Source organism: Pelophylax lessonae (genome assembly GCF_965119305.1).
Source record: "Pelophylax lessonae genome assembly, chromosome: 2".
Classification (NCBI taxonomy): domain Eukaryota; kingdom Metazoa; phylum Chordata; class Amphibia; order Anura; family Ranidae; genus Pelophylax; species Pelophylax lessonae.
Genome location: NC_138769.1, coordinates 604,601,355 through 604,614,849, shown reverse-complemented (window position 1 = coordinate 604,614,849; position 13,495 = coordinate 604,601,355). Strand labels below are relative to the sequence as shown.

At 41.4% G+C, this 13,495-nt stretch overlaps 1 protein-coding gene across 1 annotated transcript in view; it reads right to left on the bottom strand.

Annotated features, from left to right (window-relative positions):
* The window catches only part of ITGB7 (integrin subunit beta 7), a 164,247-nt gene that overhangs the window by 16,816 nt on the left and 133,936 nt on the right, over positions 1-13,495 (bottom strand). Inside the window, exons 8-13 of the mRNA XM_082248388.1 lie at positions 10,016-10,111; positions 8,950-9,039; positions 7,008-7,145; positions 4,584-4,783; positions 3,037-3,248; positions 2,604-2,832 (exon numbers count right to left, since the gene is read on the bottom strand). Of these exons, the coding sequence (XP_082104514.1) occupies positions 2,604-2,832; positions 3,037-3,248; positions 4,584-4,783; positions 7,008-7,145; positions 8,950-9,039; positions 10,016-10,111 (965 nt within the window). The remainder of the gene's footprint in view (positions 1-2,603; positions 2,833-3,036; positions 3,249-4,583; positions 4,784-7,007; positions 7,146-8,949; positions 9,040-10,015; positions 10,112-13,495) is intronic.

Genomic DNA, 13,495 nt, shown 5'->3' with positions numbered 1-13,495 from the left:
CCAATTAGCTTTAATATCTCTATGTCTGCTAAAATGCTAAATGCAGAATGGGCAGATGCACTGGCTGATGACCTGCAACCTCATATAATAGTCAGACATGTATTTTTCAGGCTTAATGTAATAGAATGGCTTACAGTTGGTTTTTCATTTTTTTTTCTTCCCTTGTTATGTTTGTTAAAGTTACTTATCGGGGTGAAGGCGCCTAGTTTTAGTGTTTGGCCCTATATAAAAATGTAGAATACCTGCTGCCCTTTTTTATTTAATGGTAAAATACCAGAAAAACAAATGTTAAAACTATTGAAAAAATGGGCGCTGGTAGTATAGTGGGCTTGTAGGTGTGTTTTGTGATGAAAAAATAAATATATATTCAAGGTAAGTGATATAAATAGTGACTGTATCAATAGATTTATGACCAGTGTATAAATAATTTATGATACCTGATAAAAAGATAATAAATAATCTTCACACTATACTACCAGCGCCCATTTTTTCAATAGTTTTAACATTAATGTTTGTTAAAGTAATTTCCTTTACTATAACAATGCATAGTCAAAGCAAGAGCATTTAGCTTAGCACGTAAACTTTTGTGTAACCCATTCATCTCTAGTTGTCAGTTTTAGCTCTGTAATTATTCTGGAATTGTGTGATAAAATCAGGATTATGTGAAAATGCATGTAATAATTATTGTACTATTTTTTTTTTTGTTTGTTTTAATGCATTTTGTTTTCTGTAAAATGATTAACATTTTAATAAAAAGTTATTAAAAAAAATTGCTAGTGATAAACAGCTTAAAGTATTGATCATTGGCTAAACTGATGGAGCAAATGCTATGCAAGTAGCATGTAGTAGTAATTAACTGCACACAATTGCAGAATACTCCAGTTGATATGCATTTAAACACTACTAAATGCTATGATAATTTACTTGTACTTTAGAAGGAATTCTGCAGTGTCAGCCTCCATATTTCTTTCAATACAAATTTGTCCTAATATTCCTCTAAAAACCTTTAAACACTTTTCAAAAAAATCGGTATTTTATATGCTACCAAACATGGTCATGGATGGAGCTTTACAATGAATTAGCCATCATTCTACTTTTTCAATAGGTCTGGTGGTGTTTCCTAAATATCTATCTATACTGTAAGTCTAATGAAACAGTAAATCACATGATGGTAGGGACTAGCAGAATTCCAGTAATTAGATGGATTTGGTGACATTCGGCTCATGGGCACAAATAGACCATTGTTACATTCTGTGGTACCACAACATGTTATTGTTGTTTTGCTGTAAACTCTTTTACTTTGTTAAAGATTTTAAACACACCGAAGTCATCATGTGTCTATCGTCTTAATGCTGTAGATATTTCTAACATACCAACCTCTACCCCCCCCCCCAGGCCCATCTTACCGAATGGGCAGTTGCCCGGGGGCCCCACTTGCTCGGGGAGCCCCACCTGCCCAGCCACCCAGCCCCAGCTAAGCATTAGTCCCGATCAGAGATGTATAGTAACTAAGTAGAACTACTTCACTACTATACTTTCCTAGAGTAGAATTTTTTTCTCCTACTTCCACTTTTTTACTTTACTACATTTTTTTCAATCATTTCAATACTTCTACTCTGATATTTTTTTTTTGTGCTGCATAGTTACTCGTTACAATTATAAAAATTACCACTGCCAGAACAGTAGATGGCAGGTTTCATGAAGCTCAAAACATGTGTATTATCCGCGCATACGAAAATAAAAGCTACTGTATGTATAAATAAAAGCTGCATTTGAAATAATAAACAATATGATGTTCAAACTTTTGACTTCTTTCTTTAATAACTACATAACACAGTACTTGTACTTTTACTTTCAGTACTTGAGTAGCAATTTTTTTTCAAAACTACTGGTACTTTTACTTTCAGTACTTGAGTAGCAAAATTTAAAAAAAAACTACTTGCAATACTTAAGTACAAAAAATGTTGAATACTTTAGTACTTCTACTCAAGTCACTTTTTGATCGAGCAGTTGTACTTTTACTCAAGTATGGGTTTTGAGTACTTTATACAACTCTGGTCCCGATTCCCGTGTGCATCCCGCCACTGAACTTAGCAGGTGGCAAGCGCCTGTTGGCCCTGCGCTGCTGTCAGGCCACTTGGGCCATTGAGGGGGAGCCCACAACTGCAGGAATATCCGGGAACAGGCACACACAAGACAGTCGAGTCTGACTCCCGTCCGTGTGTGTGTTCACCGGACCCAGCCGCTGAACATGGAAGCTGTCGTTAGCCTGGCACTGCTGTACCAATAAATATAGCCTTATCGATAATTTGCTTATTATTTTCGTGGGTGATTGTGTAGGCTGAGCCCCAGTGCACTGCACTGCCCGGGGCCCTTTAATGCTCTTAAGACGGCACTGACCCCCCCCCCCCCCCCACCACCTTTTCTTCCATAAGTTATACATTTTATAGCTTGTGTGGAATAAGCATGCATGTTTATGTCAAGAAAGTTGTTCTGGCAGTCACATTAAATCTTTTCTCTTGGATGATGGGTCTCTAGATGGTTTTAATTGATCGGCAGCCCATATAGTTTGTATTACTAGATTAACTTCACAACAATCTTACCTGTGTATCTGGCATGGGGTCATACACTGAAAGCATTCACTACACTTGTCGCTGGATTGGTATCCACTATCACAGACACATTTGTTACATATACAGGTTCCATGACCACTGCATATCTTTCCATCGGGTGTCTCACATTCTTTGGTCTCCAAACTGCATTCACAGGCATTGCCTTTGAAATCTGAGTTGCATGTGCAGGTTCCACAGTTGCATACCCCTCTGGAAAGACCTGACCATGAAATAAAAATATTAGTTATGGATTTGCATATCGATTAATGTCTGTGATTAGGCTGAATTAATTCAGTTGGCTTGCATTACCAAGCTCTAAAAAGCGTATTTTACTGCGCTACTTTAACGCTAACGCGTCTTAATTGAATTACTAATTTTCACTAACTTTTTTTTTTTTAACGTCTGTATCTGGATTTCAAAATACCTCCACAAAGCTGGCCGTCATGTCTTTCACAGCTGGTATCATCACACTCGCAAAACTTTCCCCGGAAATATTTGTCACATGTGCATTGTCCGCATTCACACCTTCCATGCCCATTACAAGGCAGCAGTGAGCCATGCATAATGCAGTCTTCCTCTGAGTCATACTTGTTTTTTGGACATTCGCAATGCTTTCCTCTATACCCTTCTATGCAGCTACAAAAAAACATAACATTTAGTAATGGAACTGCAGAAAAACAACAATAGCTGTAATAGTTGAATATTTTTCTGTGCACTTCATATCTAGCACACTTTGAATTATATAATTATCATATGATTCTGAATAAAATATGAGCATAGCAGTTCAAAACATGAGATCCTGGATTCAGAACATTAGTGCTGGAAGTGCTGGTTCAGAATGGGAATTTGTTACCAGTGCAGAGGGTCCTGGAGCAGGAGAGGTGAGTATGCTATAAAGGTGTAGGTTTACAGGGTGCAGGGGTGGTGTTCAGGTTACAGCGAGAGGGTGAAGGTTAGTGTTCGGGTTACATGGAGGATTAATGTGATAGGGGCCTTAGAGGTAGGTCATTGATCCCTGGGATGGAAATACCAGCGCTGATCTCCTGGCCCCTAAAGCTAATATACTGTGATTCCAATCTTTACAGCAGCTTATAGTAAATCTGTGTACAGATACCAACTTGCATTTCGGTCTTACCATTAAAATATATACTGTAGAGGTTCTGTTGGTGCTTTTATGTCCATGTGTAGCAAATATTTAAAGTTGGGGTGTTTCCAGACAGTATGCCTCTAAAATTCATGCTGTGAGATCTACTACATCCCAATGGGTAACCCAATTAGTATTGTGTTTGGCTGAGTTTACAGCACAAGTTAGTGTGTGAATATTTTTATATCATGTCAGTTAGAATTGTGTACATGGTAATACATCTAAGGAAAGTAAGTGTGACAGAACCCACTGTCACTGTGTGTTTTGGAGGGGACTGTGCGCAAGCCTCCTACCGACAGACTATGGGCCAGAAGATACTGGAGACCTGGGGACATGCTGGCATTGAGTTAATGTAATGTAATGCTACAGCCCTTCTCCCCCCATTACCCCCCCTCCTGTTTCTGTGTCTAATTGTGTGGATTCATGACACATAGACAATGGTCTGGACTGGAGACATCTCTCCGCAGGGGGTGTGTATTGAGAGACTGCCTGTTTAACATAAGCTCATTAGGTTATCTGTAGCCTGTTTCAATGTACAAATGTTCAGTTCCCATTGGTTGTACCTTGTCCCCTTCCCCCCTTTGGCAAGGCTAAGGGGAGTGTCCCTAACTGTGTGTAAAACTGTATGTCTTGGAATTTAATAAACAGTTTAAGCTCTGCATGTTGAACCCTCAACACCTGTGTGGATTGTCTCATGATTCAGGGGTTAAGGGCTGGGTATGGCTTCTCCGCAGGCTGTGGGTGCGTTTGGAGGACAGGAGACACAGGTCCGGCGGATGTGCCCACCTGGGGTACTAAGATCCGTTACAGTAAGCATTCCTAATTACCTGCAAACTCCACAGCTGTAGTTCCCAAGTCCCTGACTGCAGTGGTTGGATAAAATCTCTTCGTCATTACAGTTACAGTCACATACTGGCTCAATGTCCACACTCAGTTCCTCGCTGAATCCTAGTACCCTTAGAGGGAAGCTCTGTCTTCCATCCTGGCAGAGTTTTTCATCTAACCATAATGTCACATCAAAATTTACCTGCAAGGAAATACACAGTATCATGCCAGTATCTTTAGATGATATGCTCCTACACACACAGGAAAAGGTCAGTTTACCCATAGGCAATAATGTTATAGATTTTAGTGGATAAAAGAGGAAATTGCGCTTGGAGGTCCCTATAGCAGCTGGTACATCAATTGACGTGAATCAATATTACTTAAATACAAAAAATAGTGCAGTGCTTAAAGTGAATTCAAATGAAACAAAAATGCAAGAAATAAAATAATATGAAGTAAAGTCAAAAATATGAACACCACATACCAAGTCCATAAACACCCACTTCTCCCGTGATCCACCGTCATAGAAAGGGGCATACACGCTTACCAGAATAAATTGTATCCCATACCATAGCTATGGAGTTAATCGCGCTTGTATGGATGTGAAATCCAAATCAACAAAATAGACACTCTCACTTCGAATGGTCAAGTATGTGGCACATCACAAACAGCTCTCCAAGTGGGGCCTACGTGTAAAGCTTGTAGTTGGTCACAGCTCAACATCACCAACATTACCTAGCAATGGACATCTGTGTATAGGCAAATCATTTTTCAGGGTGACTTTGTAAATTCTGGTATATGGTCCAAAACTGCCTTTAATTTCACATTGTGACAGCAATGGATGTACTCAATAGCATCTTCTTGTTTGCCCCAATCTCTTTATAAGCTTTCTGCTCCTCAGTACAGCTAGCACTATCACAATGATTAGGGCTGTTTTTCTGAATATCCAGTGTGGTCAAAGACATCCACCAGAGCTGGCCACACTGGATGTCTAGCACAACAGCCCTAATCATTGTGACAGTGCTAGCTATACTGAGGAACAATAATATGCTATTGAGTACATTCATTGATGTCACAACTCCACAACATGAAGTAAAGGGTCATTTTGGACCATATATAAGGATTTATGAAGTCACCCTGAAAAATGATTTGCCTTCTCCAAGGTCTCCATTGCTAGGTAATGTTGGTGATGTTGAGCTGTGACTGACTACAAGTTTTACATGTGTGACCCATCTGGAGAACTGTTTTTGATAAGCCACATACTTGACCTTTCCAAGTGGAGAGGTGTCCTTTTTGCTGATTTGGATTTTACATCCATACAAGCATGAAGTACTCCATGCCTATGGTATGGGAATCAATTTATTCTGTTAAGCGTGTATGCCGCTTTCAATGGTGGGGTATCACTGAAGAAGTGGGTGTTTCGTGGACTGTTATGTGGTGATTTTCACATCAAAGAGGATTTTCGGTTGATCACTGTGGTGTTCATATGTTGGACTTTACATCATATTGTTTTTTTTTTTATTTCTTGCATTTTTATTTGTTTCACTTGAATTCACTTAAGCTCTGCACTATTTAGTAATATACATTTTAGTGGGCTGTACCAAACACCAGTACTATAGGTCTTTGGAGGAGTAATGCCCCGTACACACGTGCAGATCGTCGGCCGAACGAGCGGCCGTCTTTTGTCCCCGGGCTGTCGTGTCTGTTGAAAAGTGCAAAAGACTGCACAAGAATTTTGTCCGCCGACTGCAGAAGTGATGTCATGTGATGGTTAACTTTCCCTCTGTTTTTTCTTTTCTGAGCATGCCCAGTCTTGCAAATCTGCTGTCTGTCGGCCGAATTCTGTATTGACTGGCGAACAATCGGCCGCTCTGGTGTCGGCATACAAAAATTTTAAAGCTTGCACGACAGATTCTTTTCGGCCGAAAGTGCGCTGTCGGCTGTTGGAAGCATCATACTAACAAGCCGAAAATCGGCCGATCGGTCGTCGGCCGAATCTTTTCGGCCGACAAACTGCACGTGTGTACGAGGCATAAGATTGCTGCCATATTCCCAGATACAAGCACTTACTACTAACTGACCCAAGGAGTCTCAATTTTAAAGCTTGATTAATCAAGTAAGACACCATGGCATGTATGAGGTGGGAACCAGGCTTTATTGCAGAGAAGTGGAAAAATACCACATTGGGAGATCTGGCCAACCAAAATTCACCCATAAGTGGAAAAAATCAGTTTAATTTGACATTTTAGATTTTGACCACTCCAAAATTTTCCATTCCACTTCCATTCAGACTTAACATGCTATTATGTCTTCCTGGCAGTGTATTAGATATGCTTGAGTTTTTTGCACCTAACATAACCCCCACATACTGGAATAAACCATTCGAGCTGCATAAAGTTATCATTGTTCCATCAAAAATTACTTACCATTTGGTTAATTTTGACACCAGAACACTGCCCTTTTGGCTGTCCCTCACTAACAAGGTCAGGGCAGTGAGAATCATAAGAAATGTGAATCCCTTTTGGTAATTTTACATGTTCTAGGTTTACTGTGGAGGACAAACTCTGGAAAAAAGAAGTAAAGTGTGCAGCAAATTAGAAATCATCTTACATTTTTGAAAGCGGAGATCAGATTGACCACTGGTGCTAAACATGTGAATGGTTTACTGAGATTGGTCTTAAAGCATAACCTTTGATATAATTATTTAGAATGTTAATAGAAGAGGTTTGCAATCTAATCACAATATTCGCTGTATGAAAAATGGCCACTTGTGGATGGACAAGGGAGAATTTGGTTATCTTTTGTCATTATGGCAGATTGCCAAAGCAGAGTACAGCAGATAACATCACAATGGGTTAGGAAAAGCAATAGCATAATGTATAACACTCTCAGTGCAGGGGCGTAACTGCAGGGGTTGCAATTGCAAATGGGCCCCATGTTCCAGGGGCCCTGTGTGGCACCCCTGTACACCTGGATAGGAGGGGAAATGGGGGCAGCATGTAGAGAAACCACTGTCCTCCTTTTTCCTCCTGTAGCTGCAGGAGGACAAGGGAGGAGATTGGTTCCTCTCTATGCTGCCCCCGCCACTCCTCCTATCCAGTTCACTTGTATTCTGCTGTCTCTGGGCCCCTGTGTGCTCCCCTGGTCCCCCCCCCCCCTACTGTGCTTCCTCCCCTCTCCTGCCGGCTGCTGCAGGGGCTGTGTCACAATAGAGAACCAGGAAGGGGTCAGTAAATATGTAATTTACCAGCTCCTTCCTTTTCTGAATGAACAGAGTAGTAGTCAGTGACATTGTAAAAAAATAAAATGATAAAAAATAATACAATAAAAGAACCAAAAAATAAAAACTACTGACACCAGTGGGTGAACTTCCAGGGTCGCAAAGGTCACACTTGCGACTGGGCCCTGGCATTCCACCACCGTGGGGAGGCCCCAAGATGGCAGGAAGGGGGCCCACTGCAGAACTTGTGAAAGGGTCCCGCTGCGGGACCGTAATAAAGGGCCCCGCAACGAGAGTAGAGGGCCTCAGGATCAGTGGAAAGAGCCCCAGGCTTGAAGAGAAGGGTCCGGACCAGGGGTCCGGGAACCCTTCATGGTTTCTTGCACCAGGGCCCTGAAGGTTCTAGTTACACCTCTGTCTCAGTGTATGTGGTATAATAGTATGGTAATCCGCTGAAAGCATTTCAAGTGGGCCGAGGAGCAAACTGTGCTGAGAAATATAGTTTAACTGCACCGCCAAAATGGTAGATTTCTATGTGGGAAGTGATAGGAAGGACTCTTGTTAAATCCCTATTATGACACGTTGCATCTGTTATCAATAATATATGGTCTAACATGATGATGAATTAGGATTTTTTATTTTCTTGCCACTGAAATCATATTCTATAAATAAAATTTACCTCACTATATTAACTTTACTTGCTATGTTAAAGGACTTCAAAGAGGCATGTTTTGTGAACCAGGATAGTCAGTAAAGGACATGATATTTAGCAACGTAACATTGATCTAATATTCATGCTTCAATACCAATGCCTGGTGACTGACATCACCTACCTCTAGTTTCTAGAGGGTGATGATGATGGGGCTTGCTCTGCAGAACTTTCTACACATCTATGGTGGCATTTAATTGACCCAAACCTTCTCCACTAACAGCACAGTGGATGCTGAAACATAGACCCCATCCTTTTAAGCAGCATTTTTCAGATCGGAGGATGTGGTGCAGCACAGGAAGATAATACATGCTTAATATTTAAGGTGTATAGCCCAGTATTTATATTTCTTAATCCAAAAATACGTTTCTACAAATGATCAGTAGCTGTATTTTTTTTTCATGCTGAGATCAGCTTTACAAAATTATAAACTGCTTACATTGTAGGCTTGGGATATTAATTTAACCACATTGCTGGAATCCTCGCTCAGTTCTCCAACTGCAGATTTAGGGATCATATCACTCAGCTCCTGCAAAGATATAATATAAAATGAAAATGCAGAGACAATAACCCCCTAGGGACTATGATGATATTTTCTTACTAAGCCCACAATTATATTTTCCCACAATCCTACTCTCTTTGGGATCCTCCAAACATGCTTTTTAACCCCACAGTGTCCTTGCAAACCTCTATAACCATAGGAATCAGTGAGTTAAGCCCCCGTACACAGGAGAAGAAATTTGGCAGGGAATTTTCGTCCGACGACCGATCTGCCGATTTTCGGCTTGTTAGTATTGTGCTTCCGACAACCGACTCCGACTTTTCGGCTGAAAAAATCCTGGCGTGCAGGCTATATAATTTTTGTCTACCATCAAAACACGTCCGATTTTCGTCTTATTAGTACAGATTTCGATGGGGAAAAATCTTATGAGCAAGACTAGGCATGCTCAGAGATGAAAGAACACAAGGAAAGCAATCCAACACATGACATCACTTCTGAAGTAGAATTCTGTCGTGCGGGAAAATTCGTGTGCAGTCTAGAGCACATTCCAACCAACAGACACGGCTCTGGACAAAAGACGGACGACCGGTCGGCGGAAATGCGTTGCGTGTGTACGGGGCTTTAAATCAATGGATTCATTACAGTATAGTTACAGGGAGGAGAGATCTTAAAACAACAATTTTTGCTAATGCCTTTTTTGTGGTAAGGTGTTGGACTTTCTTACTGTTTAGGTGTTCTTTCAGACAGCTGTGCCACGCTTTTCCTGTCCCTCACCCGGCCATGGCTTTTTTTTAACTTGGGGTAAAAAAAAAAACAAGTGCAATAGCTCCTCTGAATGCCTGTCAGCTTACACTTTTCAGAAGGCAGTAAGCAGTACCGCTAATGCAAGTGAAGCCCTTACACTTCATTTCTAATACCACTGAGATCTACTTTTACAGACCTGGCTATTCAAAAAATAGTAAAGGCTAAGGCCACAGTATTAATGAAAAACACATATATTTACCTGATAGGTTGAGAAGACGGTGCTGGTAACTGCAAATATAGGCTGGATGTTGGCAGCTGTGAGTATCTGGGAAAGATGTCCCACAGATGGATAATCCTAAAAAAGAAACATATATTTAGACATTTAAAAAAATGAAAAAAAAGTACATACCATCAAGGCTTACTGAGTATATACCATCTTCTCCCCACTTGAATGATAGCTAACTTTCAGGGAGAGCATTATACAATGTAGATTTAAACACAGAGCCACATTAAAACAAACACCTTTCATCTCCTTGTAGCACCCAAACTATGGCCATTAATTAAATGCAGGCACCTGACAGGTACATATGTTGCATAGCTTTGCTAGGGCAGAGGAGCCCCAGTATCCCAAAAGGATACAGATAGGGAAATTGTGACTTGATCCAGAAACTTAAGATTACCTTTTTGGACATTAAAGATGAACTACACTTTAGTGGAAAAAATAGAAAATAATAATTAAAAAATATAGCATATACAATTGCTACACAAGTCATATTGTGAACCTTTCTTTTTCAATCTGCAGCCATTGTAATTTTCTGTAAGGTTCTATGCAATATTGCAACCTAGAGACATTCTATACACTGTTGGTGTACAGATGCCCCAGAAAATGAAATTTCTTGCTTGTGTAATTGACTCCCTGATTTTCCCAAAAGTTTGCATTAAGATACAAGTCAGATTTTAGACATCCTCTACTCCCTAAGGGTTAACTACTTCTAAAGGGATGCAGACCCTGCAACGTTTCTCATCAGTACACTGAGAGTGCACCAGCTGAATATAATGAACCCTATCGGTATCCAAAGGACAAAAGGACATATAGAAAACAAACAACTTATTCAGCTTTGGGGTTCCCATTGCTCAAATATCTGCTGTAAAGTATTTACAGGTGCCTGAGAAAGCCTGAGTGTTGCTTATGGTGACAGTTTGGGTCAGGGCTGGGACAAGGGGCAGCTGCCCTGAGATCTGTGGTATCATGTAAAGTGGGGGGAGGTGCCACAAGGAGATGGGGGGGTCGATCTGTGTTAGAAGGGGGAATTTGGGGGGCAGAAGGGGCTAAGTATTCTTCGAGGAGGGGAAATTTGAGGAGGTGCTAAGATTGGTGATTTAGGGGGGATTTGTGTTGGAAGAGGGATGAAGATATGCTCTAGGTGGGGGAATTTGGGGGCAATTTGTGCTGGGAGCGGGGGATATGAAGTGGGGGGAGATGTGTACTAGGAGGGGACATTTTAGGGGTAAGGAATTTGTGCTAGGAGGGGTGAATTTTTTTTGGGGGGAGGGGGACAAAGATTTGTGCTGAGATGGCAGATTTCAGCAGGGGGCAGCTTTGTATGTGGAGGAGGGGGAATTTTTACTTAGGGGGTAAGCATGCAGATTAGTACTGTTCGTACTCTCTTAGTGTTTTTGGTGGCACAGAATGCTCATAGATCTTGGGGTGGGGGGTCACAGTTTGGCATGTTTTCCCTGGGCTCTAGATGACCTTGTCCCGGCACTGGTTTGGGTAATGTGGCTACAAGGAAAATAAATATTTAAATGTAGTAAATATTTAGGACTGGCATACAAGCTACACCATTTCTACAGCTAAGAAAATGCTTCACCAAATATCTGTTCTTTTGCAAGCACTTCTTAGCTGCTGCACCTTGCATACAGTATCTCCCAAAAGTGAGTACACCCCTCACATTTTTGTAAATATTTTATTATATATTTTTATATGACAACACTGAAGAAATTACATTTTGCTATAATGTAAAGTAGTGAGTGTACAGCTTGTATAACAGTGTAAATTAGCTGTCTCCTCAAAATAACGCAACACGCGGCCATTAATGTCTAAACCGCTGGCAACAAAAGTGAGCACACCTCTGATCATGTCCAAATTAGGCCCAATTAGCCATTTTCCCTCACTGGTGTCATGTGACTCGTTAGTGTTATAAGGTCTCAGGTGTGAATATGGAGCAGGTGTGTTAAGTTTGGTGTTATCGCTCTCACTCTCTCATACTGGTCACTGGAAGTTCAACATGGCACCTCATGGCAAAGAACTCTCTGAGGATCTGAAAAAAAGAATTGTTGCTCAACATAAAGATGGCCTAGGCTATAGGAAGATTGCCAAGACCCAGAAATTGAGCTGCAGCACGGTGGCCAAGACCATACAGCAGTTTAACAGGACATATTCCACTCAGAACAGGCCTCGACCAAAGAGGTTGAGTGCACGTGCTCAGCGTCATATCCAGAGGTTGTCTTTGGGAAACAGACGTATGAGTGCTGCCAGCATTGCTGCAGAGGTTGAAGGGGTGGGGGTCAGCCTTTCAGTGCTCAGATCATATGCCCCACAGTGCATCAAATTGGTCTGCATGGCTGTAGTCCCAGAAGGAAGCCTCTTCTAAAGATGATGCACAAGAAAGCCTGCAAACAGTTTGCTGAAGACAAGCAGACTAAGGACATGGATTACTGGAACCATGTTCTGTGGTCTGATGAGACCAAGCTAAACTTATTTGGTTCAGATGGTGTCACACATTTGTAGCTGCAACCAGGTGAGGAGTACAAAGACAAGTGTGTCTTACCAACAGTCAAGCATGGTGGTGGAAGTGTCATGGTCTGGGGCTGCATGAGTGCTGCTGGCACTGGGGAGCTACAGTTTATGGAGGGAACCATGAATGTCAACATGTACTGTGACATACTGAAGCAGAGCATGATCCCCTCCCTTTCGGAGACTGAGCCGCAGGGCAGTATTCCAACATGATAACGACCCCAAACACACCTCCAAGACAATCAATGCCTTGCTAAAGAAGCTGAGGGTAAAGGTGGTGGACTGGCCAAGCATGTCTCCAGACCAAAACCCTATTGAGCACCTGTGGGGCATCCTCAAATGGAAGGTGGCGGAGCGCAAGGTCTCTAACATCCACCAGCTCCGTGATGTCATCATGGAGGAGTGGAAGAGGACTCCAGTGGCAACCTATGAAGCTCTGGTGAACTCCATGTCCAAGAGGGTTAAGGCAGTGCTGGAAAATAATGGTGGCCACACAAAATATTGACACTTTGGGCCCAATTTGGACATTTTCACTTAGGCGTGTACTCACTTTTGTTACCAGCGGTTTAGACATTAATGGCTGTATGTTGAGGTATTTTGAGGAAACAGCAAATTTACACTGTTATGCAAGCTGTACATTCACTAATTTACTTTGTAGCAAAGTGTCAATTCTTCAGTGTTGTCACATGAAAAGATGTAATAAAATATTTACAAAAATGTGAGGGGTGTACTCACTTTTGTGGGATACTGTACTTGTATTCATATTAATCCAGTGCAATAAAATACAAGGGAGGAGTAGGGAAGGGGGGCTGTGCAGAACTGTATCTGGCCAATACAAGTTTAGCAGCCTTGTTTGTGAAAGATAACATTCTTATCTTGCGTTATATCTGTCAATTGACAGTCATCTGATCACACAATATTTCTGGCTGTGCTAAGAAAAAG